At 35.5% G+C, this 14,886-nt stretch overlaps 1 protein-coding gene across 1 annotated transcript in view; it reads left to right on the forward strand.

Moving 5' to 3' along the window:
* The window catches only part of LOC144965160 (neuronal acetylcholine receptor subunit alpha-10-like), a 121,754-nt gene that overhangs the window by 72,498 nt on the left and 34,370 nt on the right, over positions 1–14,886 (forward strand). The window contains exon 3 of the mRNA XM_078900193.1: positions 6,559–6,704. Coding sequence (XP_078756319.1) covers positions 6,559–6,704 — 146 coding nt within the window. The remainder of the gene's footprint in view (positions 1–6,558; positions 6,705–14,886) is intronic.

A 14,886-nucleotide genomic window follows, 5' to 3' on the forward strand; every position in this document is an offset into this window, starting at 1 on the left:
ATTCACATGTCTCGCTGTTCATAGCGCTCTCCAAATGATATACAGGATATGAAAATGACGAAGAGACATGTAAGACACTTATCCGTGCCCTTGTTACCAGCCGCTTGGATTATTGTAACTTTCTCTTACCAAATACATTGCTTAACAGACTCCAGTTTAGGCATTAAAAAAGCTGCTGGAATAGGTACAAATCCCTGGGACCTTAATAATAATATTATAACACCTGTCCTTATTCACTGTACTGGCTTCCAATAGATAGATACATACTAGACAAAATTGCATGTTTTACTTACAATTACCTTCACCAAACATTATAGGCTGAATACCTTGAATGCCATGTGAGGGATTATAAACCAACTCAATCTCTGCGATCCGCTGGCTATTTGCTAATGGACAAAAACATCTCAAGAACAAGGATTGTTGAGCGTGGTTTTGCATTTTCGGCTCCAATTGAATGGAATTCTTTGCAACCAAAAAACAGACAATGTGAAAGTCTGTCAGTCTTCAAACAGCATCTTAAAACCAATCTTTTTCATCCTGTTTGTCGTGATTTTCTGTGAAATTTTAATTGTATGTGTGACTGTTGTGATAATTTTGTAGTCCAATGAATGAACTTATGTGTTGCCTGAAAAGGATTGTTTCGCGATTCTGAGCAATATTAATGGATACCGGGACTAATATGAAATAATAATAATAATAATAATAATAATAATAATAATAATAATAATAATAATAATAATAATAATAATAATAATAATAATAATAATGATATTAATAATAATAATAATGATGATGATGATGATGATGATGATGATGATGATGATGATGATGATGATGATAATGATAATAATAATAATAATAATAATAATAATAATAATAATAATAATAATAATAATAATAATAATAATAATAATAATAACAACACTAATAATAATAGAAAAATTATTCCAAACGGGTCAAGTCGACCCGTACTTTTTGTAGATCTGATAACCCTATTGTTATGGGCTCATTGTTTTAATGTAATACTCTCAGGCCGATGTGTACAAATAAGTGCACGTCGTCTCAGACCAACGTAAAATATACTCCATGACAACAATGTTAAAACAAGCGGATGATTGCCTTCAGTTATCAGACCTGCAAATATATACACGTCAGGTAAATTTTTGTTCTTTCATCCTATTTTATGACTTTATCCAAATTTTGTAAACAGTCGCAATAACTGTTGGAGAATATTAAAATTGACATTTTAACAAATCATTGAAATAAGCGCTGGTGATGATAACCCATAAAGAAAATGGAATAAGAGGGTAAAGGGTTTTAGAGGCGTGTATTAAACAGACAATTTAGAGAAATAATAGAAATAAATAAAATGAATTTCCCTTTATTCATCCCCAAGGGAAAATTTGTCTTTAGGGTCTATTCCCAGGGAAGACTGGAATAACCCAGTCGTCAGCCGTAGTGCAGTACCGCAAAGTGAGCAAGGGCAAGGTGACTTGCTCAAGGCCACACAACGAGGCGGGTAGTCGAACTCGGTACCTTTAGGGTACGAAGCAAATACCGCACCGCTGAGCCACACTGCCCCCAGAAAAACGTTAGCGTTGATGTTTTGACATATAAACAGCAAACCTTCGTTTAACTCCTATTTAGGAATCCTAACGTAGACAACTTTTATTTTCTAAACACTCATCAAGACGGCCACGGGAAACTATAAAAGAATCTAAATCAGAGAGAGAACAAGAGAGAGAAAAAATGAATGTGGAAACAATTCATGGATACCGTCGACTTGAAACGAGTTATAATTATATAATTAAAGATACTGCATTTTATGGAAAGAATCGCAAAGGAAAAATACTTCCTAATAAGAAATGAATGCAAAATGGTAATTTTCAAGAATAAATCATATATACTAGGAAATTCGATCATAATGGTTGACTCTGTTAAGCTTTATGAAAGCTGCCTATAACAATGGCTTCTAAACTCAGAATAAGTTGAACTAAAATTCCTCTAAAAAGAATATAGCAAAAAAAAAAGATTTATTATTGTCTAAATTTTGCTATGCCCGATTTTTTATCTGGTGGTTGTATTAAAAATGCATTGGGATTCTTTTAATAATGAAATTATAGCCTTTTTTAAATATGATTATTATTTGATTTTCGGGTGCGGACGGGTTGGGGTTTTTTTCAGTTTGATTGATCTTGCTTTCCTGGGGGATTGTTTTTGTTTTATATGGGCTTGCTACAATTCTGATAACTTTATTTTATACCGTATTTTTAACCTTACCATTTTAAACATCGTATAGAATTCCGTAGGGGGGGTGGAATGTTTGGAGCAGAGCTGTCAATATAGTAGGGGGTTTTTTTTATTCTACGCTTTTGGCTTAGAAAATAGGTTTGTTGTATATTAAATTACGATAGCTTTCCAGAGAACCTCCTATTTTTCCTCTCTAGTATTCATACCTAAGTAACACCAGAGTCAAAACGCTTTCTGTGGTCGATTTTTATTATTGGTAACAAATCTGATTTATTTCTCATTTGATTTCATAATGTTATGGTCAATATCGAGGGTTTACACCAAGTTGTCATGAAAATATTTTTACTGTAATATTTCATGAAAAGTGACATTATCGATTTAACTTACTTGCTTACTTACTTCCGTGTCATCTCTCCACACATCTCTGCTGCACGCGTTTTGGCTACATTCAGCTGCAGAGAGTCCACTCCAGCCACTGACATCATCCATCCATGGTCTTGGAGGTTTGCCTTAAGGTCTCCTACCTTCAACTTTACGCTCTAAAATATATTTTACAATGGGGTTGTGTCTTTATACATGGCCAAAAGCATTGATTTAAACAGCTTTGTAAACAAAATAACGTATACTTCAGATCAGTTACTCTCAAGATTGCAGTCACCCACCTTTGAAAATGACAACCTTATGCCCAACCTAAAAATGGCACAGGCAATGAGATTTCTTTTTCTTAGATTACGATTAGAGGATGTTTGAAGCCAGAGGTCGAAAAAAATAAAAATTCAGGAAAGTGGGTGGAGCATGAAAGAGTAGAGAAATACCAAAGAACAAATTAAATGAGAATAAAAACTTTGCAATCGTGAGAGTCGAACCCCACAAGCACGGCACCCTCCGCCTGGCTGTGTGTTTACGGTGTCGTTATTGGCCCTCGCTTTGACTCCAAACAGCTGTGAGAAGTGGACGGTGCTTCACATCGTTCCTCTCACAGCCAGGCGGAGGGTGCCTTGGTAGGATGCAGCACCAAGGCGGAGGGTGCCTTGGTAGGATGCAGCATCAAGGTGGAGGGTGCCTTGGTAGTATGCAGCACCAAGGTGGAGGGTGCCTTGGTAGGATGCAGCACCAAGGTGGAGGGTGCCTTGGTAGTATGCAGCACCAAGGTGGAGGGTGCCTTGGTAGGATGCAGCACCAAGGTGGAGGGTGCCTTGGTAGTATGCAGCACCAAGGTGGAGAGTGCCTTGGTAGGATGCAGCACCAAGGTGGAGGGTGCCTTGGTAGGATGCAGCACCAAGGTGGAGGGTGCCTTGGTAGGATGCAGCACCAAGGTGGAGGGTGCCTTGGTAGGATGCAGCACCAAGGCGGAGGGTGCCTTGGTAGGATGCAGCACCAAGGCGGAGGGTGCCTTGGTAGGATGCAGCACCAAGGCGGAGGGTGCCTTGGTAGGATGCAGCACCAAGGCGGAGGGTGCCTTGGTAGGATGCAGCACCAAGGCGGAGGGTGCCTTGGTAGGATGCAGCACCAAGGTGGAGGGTGCCTTGGTAGGATGCAGCACCAAGGTGGAGGGTGCCTTGGTAGGATGCAGCACTAAGGCGGAGGGTGCCTTGGTAGGATGCAGCACCAAGGTGGAGGGTGCCTTGGTAGGATGCAGCACCAAGGTGGAGGGTGCCTTGGTAGGATGCAGCACCAATCGGGTCGTGGATTCGATTCGCATTGCCGCTAATTTTATATTCCCTATTTATTGCCTTCTGGTGCTACGGGTTGTTTTGTATAGGGTTCAAGGATTGCTTTGTCCTAGGACAGTAGACAAATGAGACCCGTAACATAATAGAGAAGGACCCCCAGATAGTCTTTACATTTCTTTTTATAATCGCCAAAATACCAGCTGAAAGGTGATAATGGAATGTCTTTGAATGGATTCAAAAAAGCATTACATCACATTCATTGGGTATTTCGTGTGCAAAACAGAGACGAGCCATGAAGCGGAATGAAACAAACAAATAAATTAAATGAAATAAGAATTTGTAAAGACAAATGTTATTGTCTCTTGGTTTTATGGAATGCTACCCCAGTGTCCCATGTGATCCTGTTACAATCGGGCTTTAAAACAAAGTTTTTTAAAATATTCTAAATGTTAAAACTTTTAACCCGTTAATGGCCGTGCTCTGGAAAAGAACTCGTCCTTCAAATATACATAGATTTAAATGACCATCATCTTGGTAAAAACTCTCAAATCTTGGACTTTAAATACGAGTTTTTCCAGAGTACAGCAGTGGTATAAAACAATTCGTCACCATCTTAAAGTAATGGTGATCGCCAATTCAGATAAAATGTTTCTTTAATATTTTAAAAGATATAGGAACGCACAGAGCATAATCCAGTGCGTGATGACACTCACGCAATGATTACTTTCTGAGCTGTCGTCTCGCAATGGTATTAGGTCGAATGTTTTACATACTGAAAAAAATTGAATTTATAGCCAAGAATATCCAACTTAGGTTAAGTTTTGTTTTATTGAAAAGAAGAATACATATTTTCTTAACAAGCATAAAACTAAGAAATTCTTATTTCTGATCTTCTGTTATTTCCGTCACTATCCGACATCCAGTACTTTCGAAAAAAATACCTTTTTAAGACGATGTTCACAAATTTGTTTTTTATTCTGCTCATCACCATAAAATAGTAACCTGTAGTGATTTCAAGTTTACAAAAATAATTTGTGACGTCAGATAATCCAGCGTTAAATTTCACTAAAATTAGTTTTGAAAAAAAAATGAAAACATTTAATTATTTTTGTAAATGTCTTCTACCCATAGATAACGAATCAGAGTCGATTGAGGGGTAGAATAAAAGATTTCTTACACTCTTGGGTTTTGGAATTCGAACGTTGTTCCCAATGCGCACTCACAAGCTCGTGCACCGGTTGAGAACACGTCCGGAATTCCAAAATAATACGAGTATAAGAATCGTATAATGTCCACCAAGGAGCCAATTCGAAGAATTACTCTCCATTGTCGCAGTTTCAATGTTAGATAATTGAGTGGAAATTAGGTAGCATAATAGTAAATTTTTTAAAACCTTTATTCATTTATTTATCTATTCATTGTCCTGAGGTGCATCTCATAAAGTTTAAGAATAAACCATCGTTTAGGCTTTATTATGGAGGATGAAAGATAAAACAAATAATACCAAAATGCATTTTCGTCATGCTCATTTTGCTTCACAACCCATCATAATTTCTTATCCCTGCGGATCATGTCATGTGGAAGTCACCTGCTTGAGCTTTTATTTATTTATTTTTTTTTTTGGTTGTTATTTTTTCTGAGTTTTCTTTCTTTTGTTTTAGTGGATCCATCTTTGTCTTTTCTTTGATTGTATATGATATATTTTGTTGTTCTTGTTGCTTTTGTTCGTTGTTTGTTTTGTTTGTTCTTTTTTAATTGTTTTTGGCTGGGAGGATTTTTTGGTTTGTTTTTGTTTGTTGTTATGTATTTATTCGTTGCTTTTTCAGGACATTGATATTGCCCTTAACCATGAATTCTGTTATATTTCTGTCGAGTGACCCAATTTATTTGAAGGCGTAACCCAATAACACAGTTTCAGCCAGAGCTATACCATTGCGTTAATGACCAGGCTCTAAAGATGGCAGAAAAAAAAAAAACTTTTGTTGGATGTATGTGCATGTGTGTGTTTGTGCGTGTGTGTGTGTGTGTGTGTGTGTGTTTGTGTGTGTGTGTGTGTGTGTGTGCTTTGCGATATTAACATAAAAAGGGGAATGGAAGATGCATACGGCCCGCCCTGATTTGGATCTACTCCATGTTCCTTTTTTAAATAATGTTAAACCGAAAGATGCTCTCTCTCTCTCTCTCTCTCTCTCTCTCTCTCTCTCTCTCTCTCTCTCTCTCTCCTCTCTCTCTCTCTCTCTCTCTCTCTAAATATATATATATATATATATATATATATATATATATATGTATACATATACATATATATATACATATATATATGTATCTCCAATTACAATTATAATAATAAATTGACTATACCTTTCCGTTTCCCAGATCCCAACATAGAATATAATACAGACGAGCAATTATAAATTAATATATATATATATATATATAATATATATATATTTATATTTATATATATATATATATATATATATATATATATGTATACATATACATATATATACATATATATTCATGTATATATATATATATATATATATATATATATATATATATATATATATATATATATATATATCCAATTACAATTATAATATTCAATTGACTCTACCTTTCCGTTTCCCAGATCCCAACATAGAATATTATACAGACGAGCAACGTCTCCTAAGGGCTCTAGTCACTGGCTACGACCCGTCAGTGCGTCCAGTATTTGACAACAAAAAACCAGTGGTCATTAAAGTTGGAATAACTCTCACACAGATCATTGATGTGGTAAGTAACGAGTATTTTTTATCTTTCACGAAACAATAAATTTGAGTCTCTCACATGAAACTTGGTGGGACTATATAGATTGCGAACATGCTTTTCCAGCATATTCTCTTCTGTGACATTTTCTTCCAAAGGGATATGTCTTCACATTCTACATTTTCCATTTCTAACCAGATCATCCCCATTTTCCTTAAGGTCTTCTATCCTATGTAATGGTAGAAAACCTGATGTAATCAGGATGTTTGGGGCTCGATACCCAGTCGAAGCAGGCTAATTTTGGGGGGATGATTTTATTTTTGTATTTTTCAGTCTGCTTTATCTGGCAGTTTTATATACACCTTCTCATATTTTATCTTATATTAGTGTCTGCTCCTTAAATTGTTACTGTAAGAGCACAAAAAATGTTCGGTGCATACGGCCCTAGGAAAATGGAATGGTCGCGAAAAATCTTACGAGAGGTTGATATAGATCTCTAAACTCGGTGAGAAGTTCGAAGGCTCTGAAATCAACCAGTAAAGACACGGGGCGACAGGAAACAAGACAGCAATCATTAGTTTGCGAAAGGCGTGCGCATATGAAGTTACATCAAGTGTTCCTTTAGAAGATGCGCTAGTAGTTCGTACGAAGCTAAGAAAGAGGTGGGGTTGTATGCAAACATCCATTCATTCGAGGATGGGTTTGTGAACTTTGTAATAAAATACAGTGTATCCTATCTGTTTATCTTACCACGAATCAGTTCTAAAAACAAGAACCATTTTTAAAACCTCAATCCTCGGTACTGTTTATAGCATTGTACCCAACACGTGTTGTTATACTAACTTATAATATTCTAATATAAATGGAAGAAACGTATCATGTCTAGTCTAGATCAATGACTGTACGTGCCGGGAATTTTTATAACAAGCATCAATGACAATTTTTAAAAAATGATATTTAGCTCTCTAATACCATTTAAAGCAATCACAAATCTTCCACAATCATCTTTAAGAGTGTATAAATTGTTTTGCGCCCTAAAATGAACCACGTTTCCTCATTTATATATATTTTTTTACACATAGATAGCAAATAAATTGTATGTCGAGAGATAGATTAGCAGCGTCAGTCGTCATTGGAATAAAGATAAGAAATAAAAAAGTTCGTAGTTACTTAGAAAATATATTGGCATCAATATCAGTTATGAGTAATTATTTAGTTGAATGGACCTATTGAAGACATGTACAAACATTACTTGCCTAGCAATGCCTTATTTTAATTTAAGTAGAGGAGTGACAGTTCGACGTCATTAATTATATTTGAAAATGTTGTATCATTACACATTACTATTTAATGAGAAGGGCTATAGCAACTGATTGTTCATGATTTGTCTCCACTCGCTACAGAGCCATAGATTAACACCGTAGCAATGAGCTCCCGCTGTCTAATTTGGATCAAATTTTGATCAGTACCATTTATGTGCGGCTATGTGCTCTTGTGGTATGACACTCGCTTTCTGATCGGATGGTCCTGGGTTTGAGCCTCGCTCGGCGCATAGGTGAGTCCTTGGAAAAGACTCTTTACTCATATTCTCTCACCGTACTCAGGTGTAAAATTAATACCTTGCCGTTAACACCGTTGTCTCTGTCCGAAAAAAAATTACTATATCGTGTCATGTCTCGTCCTACATGTTGCGTTGTTGTTGGCAAGGGACCCAATGTAAAGCGCTTTGAGCACGTTTAGTGGATATTGCGCTATATAAAAGATCTTTTTTTTAATCATGCCGCTCAGTGTGACTGAGCCAGTCGAATTATATGAATGTCATTACAAAGAATGAAAAAGCAAAAGCTATTATTGTGTAATTGGTCTGTGTTTGCAATAGTAGGTTCCCCGAGGTCCTTCGCGTTTCGGATTCGTGTAAAAGTTTTACTTTCTTCATAAGCCAGATAAGCAGACACCAAATAACATTTTGTCCGATTGGAACTTGAATCTAATCTTTCGGGGGTCCCACAGAGGTCAAACAAGGTGAAATTATAGTCAATTCATTTATTAAATTTATACCTCCCATAATTTAAAGAATTTGATAACTTGCAAATAACCAAAAAACGTAAACAAGATTTAAATATATCACATGCAAAAAAGCATTACATTCATACTGCATTTCAAAGAGTTATTGCCCTATATTTACGTCGTCCTTTCTTTAAAAGCATATTGTTTCCGGAATATCACAAAAACTGTTAATAAAACTATAACTTGTAAAAAGAACAAATAAAAGAACACACAAAGAACAGCATTATTTTCGAATTACACATAAATCCGATCACGGTTAATGGAGTAATCGCCCATTGAATTTTGTTACTGAAAATAGAACTCGAACGGTAATAGGAAATCTATAACACTCTAAGAATAAAAAAAAAACTTTGGTAATATGTTTTTGGGTTGTATACAAAAAATCTTAGCTCTATGTCAAAAATCAAATGAGTTATTGCCCTTTGTTCACATTGAACAAAACGAACAAGTGTGTCTTTGTGAAACATTTGGAAATTTTTGGATAAAACAATACTTTTAAAGACAAAAATATAAGCTACTGAAAAAGTTACACTTATTTGTAGATTACAACAAAAATAGAAGATATTCAATGATTTATCGCCCATTAAAGCTTGTTACTGAAATTAACACTCGTAGCCATTCTTCCCGGTCTTGTACCAGTCTGTTGCATTTTTCACATGTAATCCCAGTCCAGCCTTTGATATAGTCTAGCCATGATCTTGGAAGGAGATCTCTTGGTTTCTTGTCTTATACTTTTCCTTCCTCAATGGTTAAACAGATGGTGTTATTCCCTATTGTGTGGCCAACGTATTTTCATCTCCTGGTCTTTATTGATATAAAGAATTCCATAGGTTTAGAATATTTCAGACTGCCTCGTTTGTCTTATTTTGTTTCCAGATTTTCTACTAATGAGTCGAAAACTCCACATTTCAATTTCAGGTAATAGCCTGTCCAGGTTTTTATTTAACATCCATATTTTGAGCCGGGTACGAGTGCAAAATGTACATAGCATTTTAGTATTCTGGTCCTTGTTGACAGAAGTAAGAATGGTTGTTAGTTCTAAAAAAACGTTTTCTTATTATTTCAATTCTGGCTAGGACCTCGAGATTTGTACGATAAACTTACTCTAGTCTATTTCCATTAACTTGTATAACAGCCTTTAAGTCTCGTTTTCTCGTCATGAACATAGCCTAAGATTTCAAATCTTGACCAAAAAACAAACAAACCGAAAACCTCAATTAGTACATTGACATTTATAAAGCAGGCTGCAATTCAAAGTTGCTTTCATGCATTTGTATCGTAAATGGGAACATTTTTGTTTACATGAACATTTTATGTCCTATGGAAGACATCTTTGGCCTCAGGTAATGTGGTCCAAACAGGAATCAATCTATTATTACTTTCCGTCCACCCGTAATTGTTTGGATTTTCATTAGGCATCAATGCCTTATTAGCTGTGGCCCAAATGCTTGCCTGAAAGACACTCCTTTTTTAGATGTTGATGTAGAGCATCACTTGTTGGAGGGATTCTGTCAACGTTTCTTGTTTTGTGGCTGAAAATATTCATATATCAGGATATGAGGATATCAATGTCGTGATCATTTGCATCACCTTTGTAAAGTCCGCATACAAAATTTACAAAAAAAAACGCCTCATCGAGACTTGGGGGTATGTGAAAAGGAGCATCCACAATCTTTGAAAATTCATGAATAACAGGAGACATTGGGGCTTTAGTAAGAATATTCCAACATGAACGCTTCCCTTTAAATTTGAAAGATGTACTGTCACAACCTGTCAATGCATGGAAGAATGGAAGGGATTTGCAAGTCTCTTGGCCAAGGCTTGCAGCAATGCTGTTCAGATTTATTACTTTCCTTGATTTTCCTGAATAAAAATAAATCCAAATATCAGCTGCTGGATTTGCTGCGATTTTATGATGCTTGGCCAAGAGGATGACTAAAACATCGGTGTCTCCGGTCTGTATAAGGCCGAGTGATTTTGTTTGAAGGGCGTGTAAAATATAGACCAATATGCGGGTATCTGCTTCTTCGTGATTGCATTGCCCCATCGGAATCCCATTACCTAAATGCTTTACAAAATCATCCTCTGTGATGTACAGTTCTTTCCCTTCTTTGACATTCTCCATCGCAAGCCTGCTGGACAGAAAGTTGAAGAGCTCTTTTTTGTTGTCCGCATTCATCAAAAATGGATTCCAGTCATCCAAGAACTGTGGTTCAACTTGCCGACTAAAATAACCTCGTTTTTCTCAAGTGATTTCTTTTATGGACATTGGAAAATAACGATCCCAAACAACATCTACTCTTGATGCCCGATCCAATTCATGTAAAATTCGTGGTAAAAAGACTTTTTCAAAATATTTTTCAAATGTTTCTCCTTTGGTTGTTTTTCCTGACAACGTATGAATTAGATATCCGCCGTCCAATACAATAAAGTCGTAAATTCTTGGATCTATTGGCTCATCATCAAACGTTGTTGTCGTAGAATCTATCAGGATCCAACTTGGTACATGTATGTAGCATTCCTCCGGATGATAAAGCGGGTGGAAAGATTGATGATTCATATTTTTTGAAATTCTTTTAGATCTCCACCCCGGCTGTCCAAAATTAGAAATGTTTTCCCAAAAACTCTGCGTGTTGCTTGAAATGTTTTAATTTCAGTTTCACTGTTGTTTTTTTTTCTTGACCTTTGTTTCCTTGCAAAATTGTAGATTGTTTTTCTTGATTGGTGCGGATAATGCTGTGTCCCTCGAGTCTAGGTCACATTTAGGTAAGTATTGAATTGTATCTGCCCAGCGATTCAATGAGATATACTGATTTTGCTGACTGAGGGGATTCACACACTTTATTGACCAGGGATAAAAGTTCGTTCAGCTGCTCTTCAAATGGATTGCCATTCATAAGGACAGCATCGATCAAATCCCTTACATGACGAAGCCATCTTCGCTGAGACGTACCACCCTCTTCATGATGCGGCAGTTCTTCGAGATCACAATCAATTCCTTCAAACTCTTCAACAGCTCTACAAAATGTTGGGCCAGCCACCATCCACCTTTCCAACATTTGAGGATTTTCCGTCAGGCCAATGACTCAACCAACACCTTTGATTTTTTGTTCATCTGCTCATGTGCGTGATCTATAGGTGTTGCAGAAAACCGGTGACTGCCTCTGTTAATAACAAATCGCTCCATTTGGAATTCTTACCTTACTGCATTTGGTAGGTTTTCCAAATCTCGAATGAATACTGGAACCCATCTTGCGTAGTTCTGATAATCCAATACAAAAAACAGATGCACTAACTTTTTAAGAGCACTAATCATTATGTTCTTTAAAAGTAGAAGACCTCAATTTGAACTTCCCTGACCTTTGGATGACCTTCATTTTGTGGAATAACAATTCTAATCCACCAAAATGTTCTCAAAGACATTAAACCTAGCAATTATGCAGAAAAATAAACTTTCGTACGAATGTTTAACAACTGGGGGGATATTTTTTTTACTATAACACAACTACATTATAAATGGGGGATAACTCAATGAAACATTGTTTTATATGCTTAAATCTTTACAGACTTGTCAGTAATATCCTAAAAGCAAACTCTATTCTTCAATTAGAATAAAATAAAATGTGATTCGCGAGTTATTTTATAAAGAATATATTTTGTAATTTACACTCAAATAAAGGGCCGTAACTCGTAAATTTTGAAAGGAATCTTCACAAAACTTTGTATTACAATTGTTGAATACAAATGAACATTTTTCTGTTCTTTAAGATGTTTTGAAATATCAATAGTTTACAAGTAATTACTTGTTTAATTTAGTTCACAGCAATTTGAACTTAAGTGACCTTTGGATGACCTTCAGTTGGCCGAAATGAAACTCCAATCGACGAATTATTTTTCAAATATATTAAACTTAGCAATCAAGCAAAAAAAAACAACTTTTGCATGGATGTGAAACAACTCCATTTATATTTTCCCCCATAAGAACATAACCCCTTTTTAAAGAGCAATAACTCAATCAAACATTATTCAACTTACTTGTAACTTTACATACTTGTCACTAACATTATAATAAGCAAATTTTATTCTTTGAGTTGTATACAATAAAGCGTGTTTAACAAGTTACTTTTAAAAGATCAATCTCTTTATTCATCAAAAATTCAAATCAAGGGCAATAACTCGTACATGTTGAAAGGGATTTCTCCAAAACTGTGTATGGAGATTGTTTATTACAATAGAAAGTATTCTTGTTCTTAGAGAAGTTTTTAAATACCTATAGTTTACAAGTAATTAAACGTTAAAGTATGTGATCTCACTTAAAACTTTACTGACCTCTGGATGACCTTCAAGCGGTCGAATCAAAATTCCAATCGACCAAAAGTTTTCTAAGATATTAAGCTTACCAACTGTGAAGAAAAATAAACTTTTACACGAAAGTGAAACGCGACGAGTTTTTTCACTAGGCGGTGACTCTACTACAATGGCTGATGAAAAGGAACAGAATCTATGAGAAAAACCAAGAAATATTGGACAGAGGAGTGCAATGAGATGCTAAACAACTAAGAGTTGTAAACTTTTAAACACCCACTTTGATACCCACTTAAAATAATTTAATCGAAATGTGCATTCAACATTTTACGGTGCAAAAAAAAAATTGTGTTTTTTTTATGTTACGTAAAAATTCAAGTTATTTACTCGACGAACATGCCATAATCGTGATCATAATTAAATATTCGTATACCTAAGGATATCATTCAAATTATTTTCTTAACCAAGTAACTGCCGCACTCCTTAAAAGCACGTATTTAAACAGTTGGCCAGAAAACGTGTCCAACGATCGATATTTGAAGAACGAGTTTTGTGGCCAAATTTTTAAATACGTGTTTTTCCAGAGTACGACAGTTAACTGGTTAATACTCGGCCTTCTCCCTTCCCTCTTCACATACCTTTTCATTTAATAACTAAACAAAAACTTACTTTGTACAAAACCCAAATAACTTTCATTTCCATATGCTGGAAGATTGACGGGTTTTGATTGAACGTCTCAACAGTACGAAATGATGGTTTCAAATTGTATACTGATTGTTTTTTATTCAAATATCAAATTTTGGAGAAAAAAAAAACAGTGTGATATATGTGAATATGAATGTATCTCTACACTCTAGCTTCATATGTCTCTACTCTGTTTAAAGTAGAAAGCTAAGACGTTAAAAATTTCAAGTGTTTAGCATTCAGGGTCGTGTTCTAATAGCTATTTTAAACCGGAAATAAGTATACCTTTTATACCTGGGAATGTTATATTCTAAAGTACGGTTGGGGTTACAGAATATAGTTCACACTTTTGACGGAATTATTTGAGTTAGAAAAATGACAGCTCAATTAAATACAAGTTGTAAGCAGATAAATAATGGTAAAACAACAATTTAAAAGAAATTCAGTTTCATTGTTAAAAATAATTGAATAGATCTTCAGCATGACTGAGAATAAAGATTATTATCAAAATAATAATATTTAAACATGAAATCGAGCCCGGATATTATAGCATAACAAGAAGCCAACGGGAAGACATTTCAGGCAAGGGGGCGTTAATCCTCGATTTCTCACATCTTGACATAATATTATCGATTTAACTGAGATCTAAAAATAAAATACGCGCTTCGATTACATTTTTAAGTGAGAAAAACAAGATAATATGCCAGCCATGTTGCCTGCATGAAAAACGTACTTAGTCTATTTACTATTCACCCTCCTCTTCCCCTTCCCCTTCCCCCTCCCCGCCGGCCCCGCACCGCCTTCTTTGTCCACTCTCCCTGCCGAAGAAATAATAATATTTCTCTTTGAGGCAGGATTAGACCTGACAAACTCAAGAGTCCACAATGGTTCGAATCATATCTTAGTTCTTTCATCTCTATGACTTATTTTTAAATATTTGTTTTTATTATGATATCAATGTTTGTTTGCTTCTCCACTTTCATTTTCTCAGTTTGTTCGCAACTTTGAAAAATACGATAACAACTCTTCAATGCAAATGTCTCAACGACATAATTAAGTAAAACTATTGATGTTTTGCGTTAAGGTAAATACTCACATCATCCGCCAGCGAAATAAAACGTACCAATAAACAAAACTAAGTGTAATCTCAAAT

The sequence above is a fragment of the Berghia stephanieae genome, chromosome 2, assembly GCF_034508935.2.
Source record: "Berghia stephanieae isolate SIO BIC M18660-M18661 chromosome 2, UCSD_Bste_1.3, whole genome shotgun sequence".
Taxonomy (NCBI): Eukaryota; Metazoa; Mollusca; class Gastropoda; order Nudibranchia; family Aeolidiidae; genus Berghia; species Berghia stephanieae.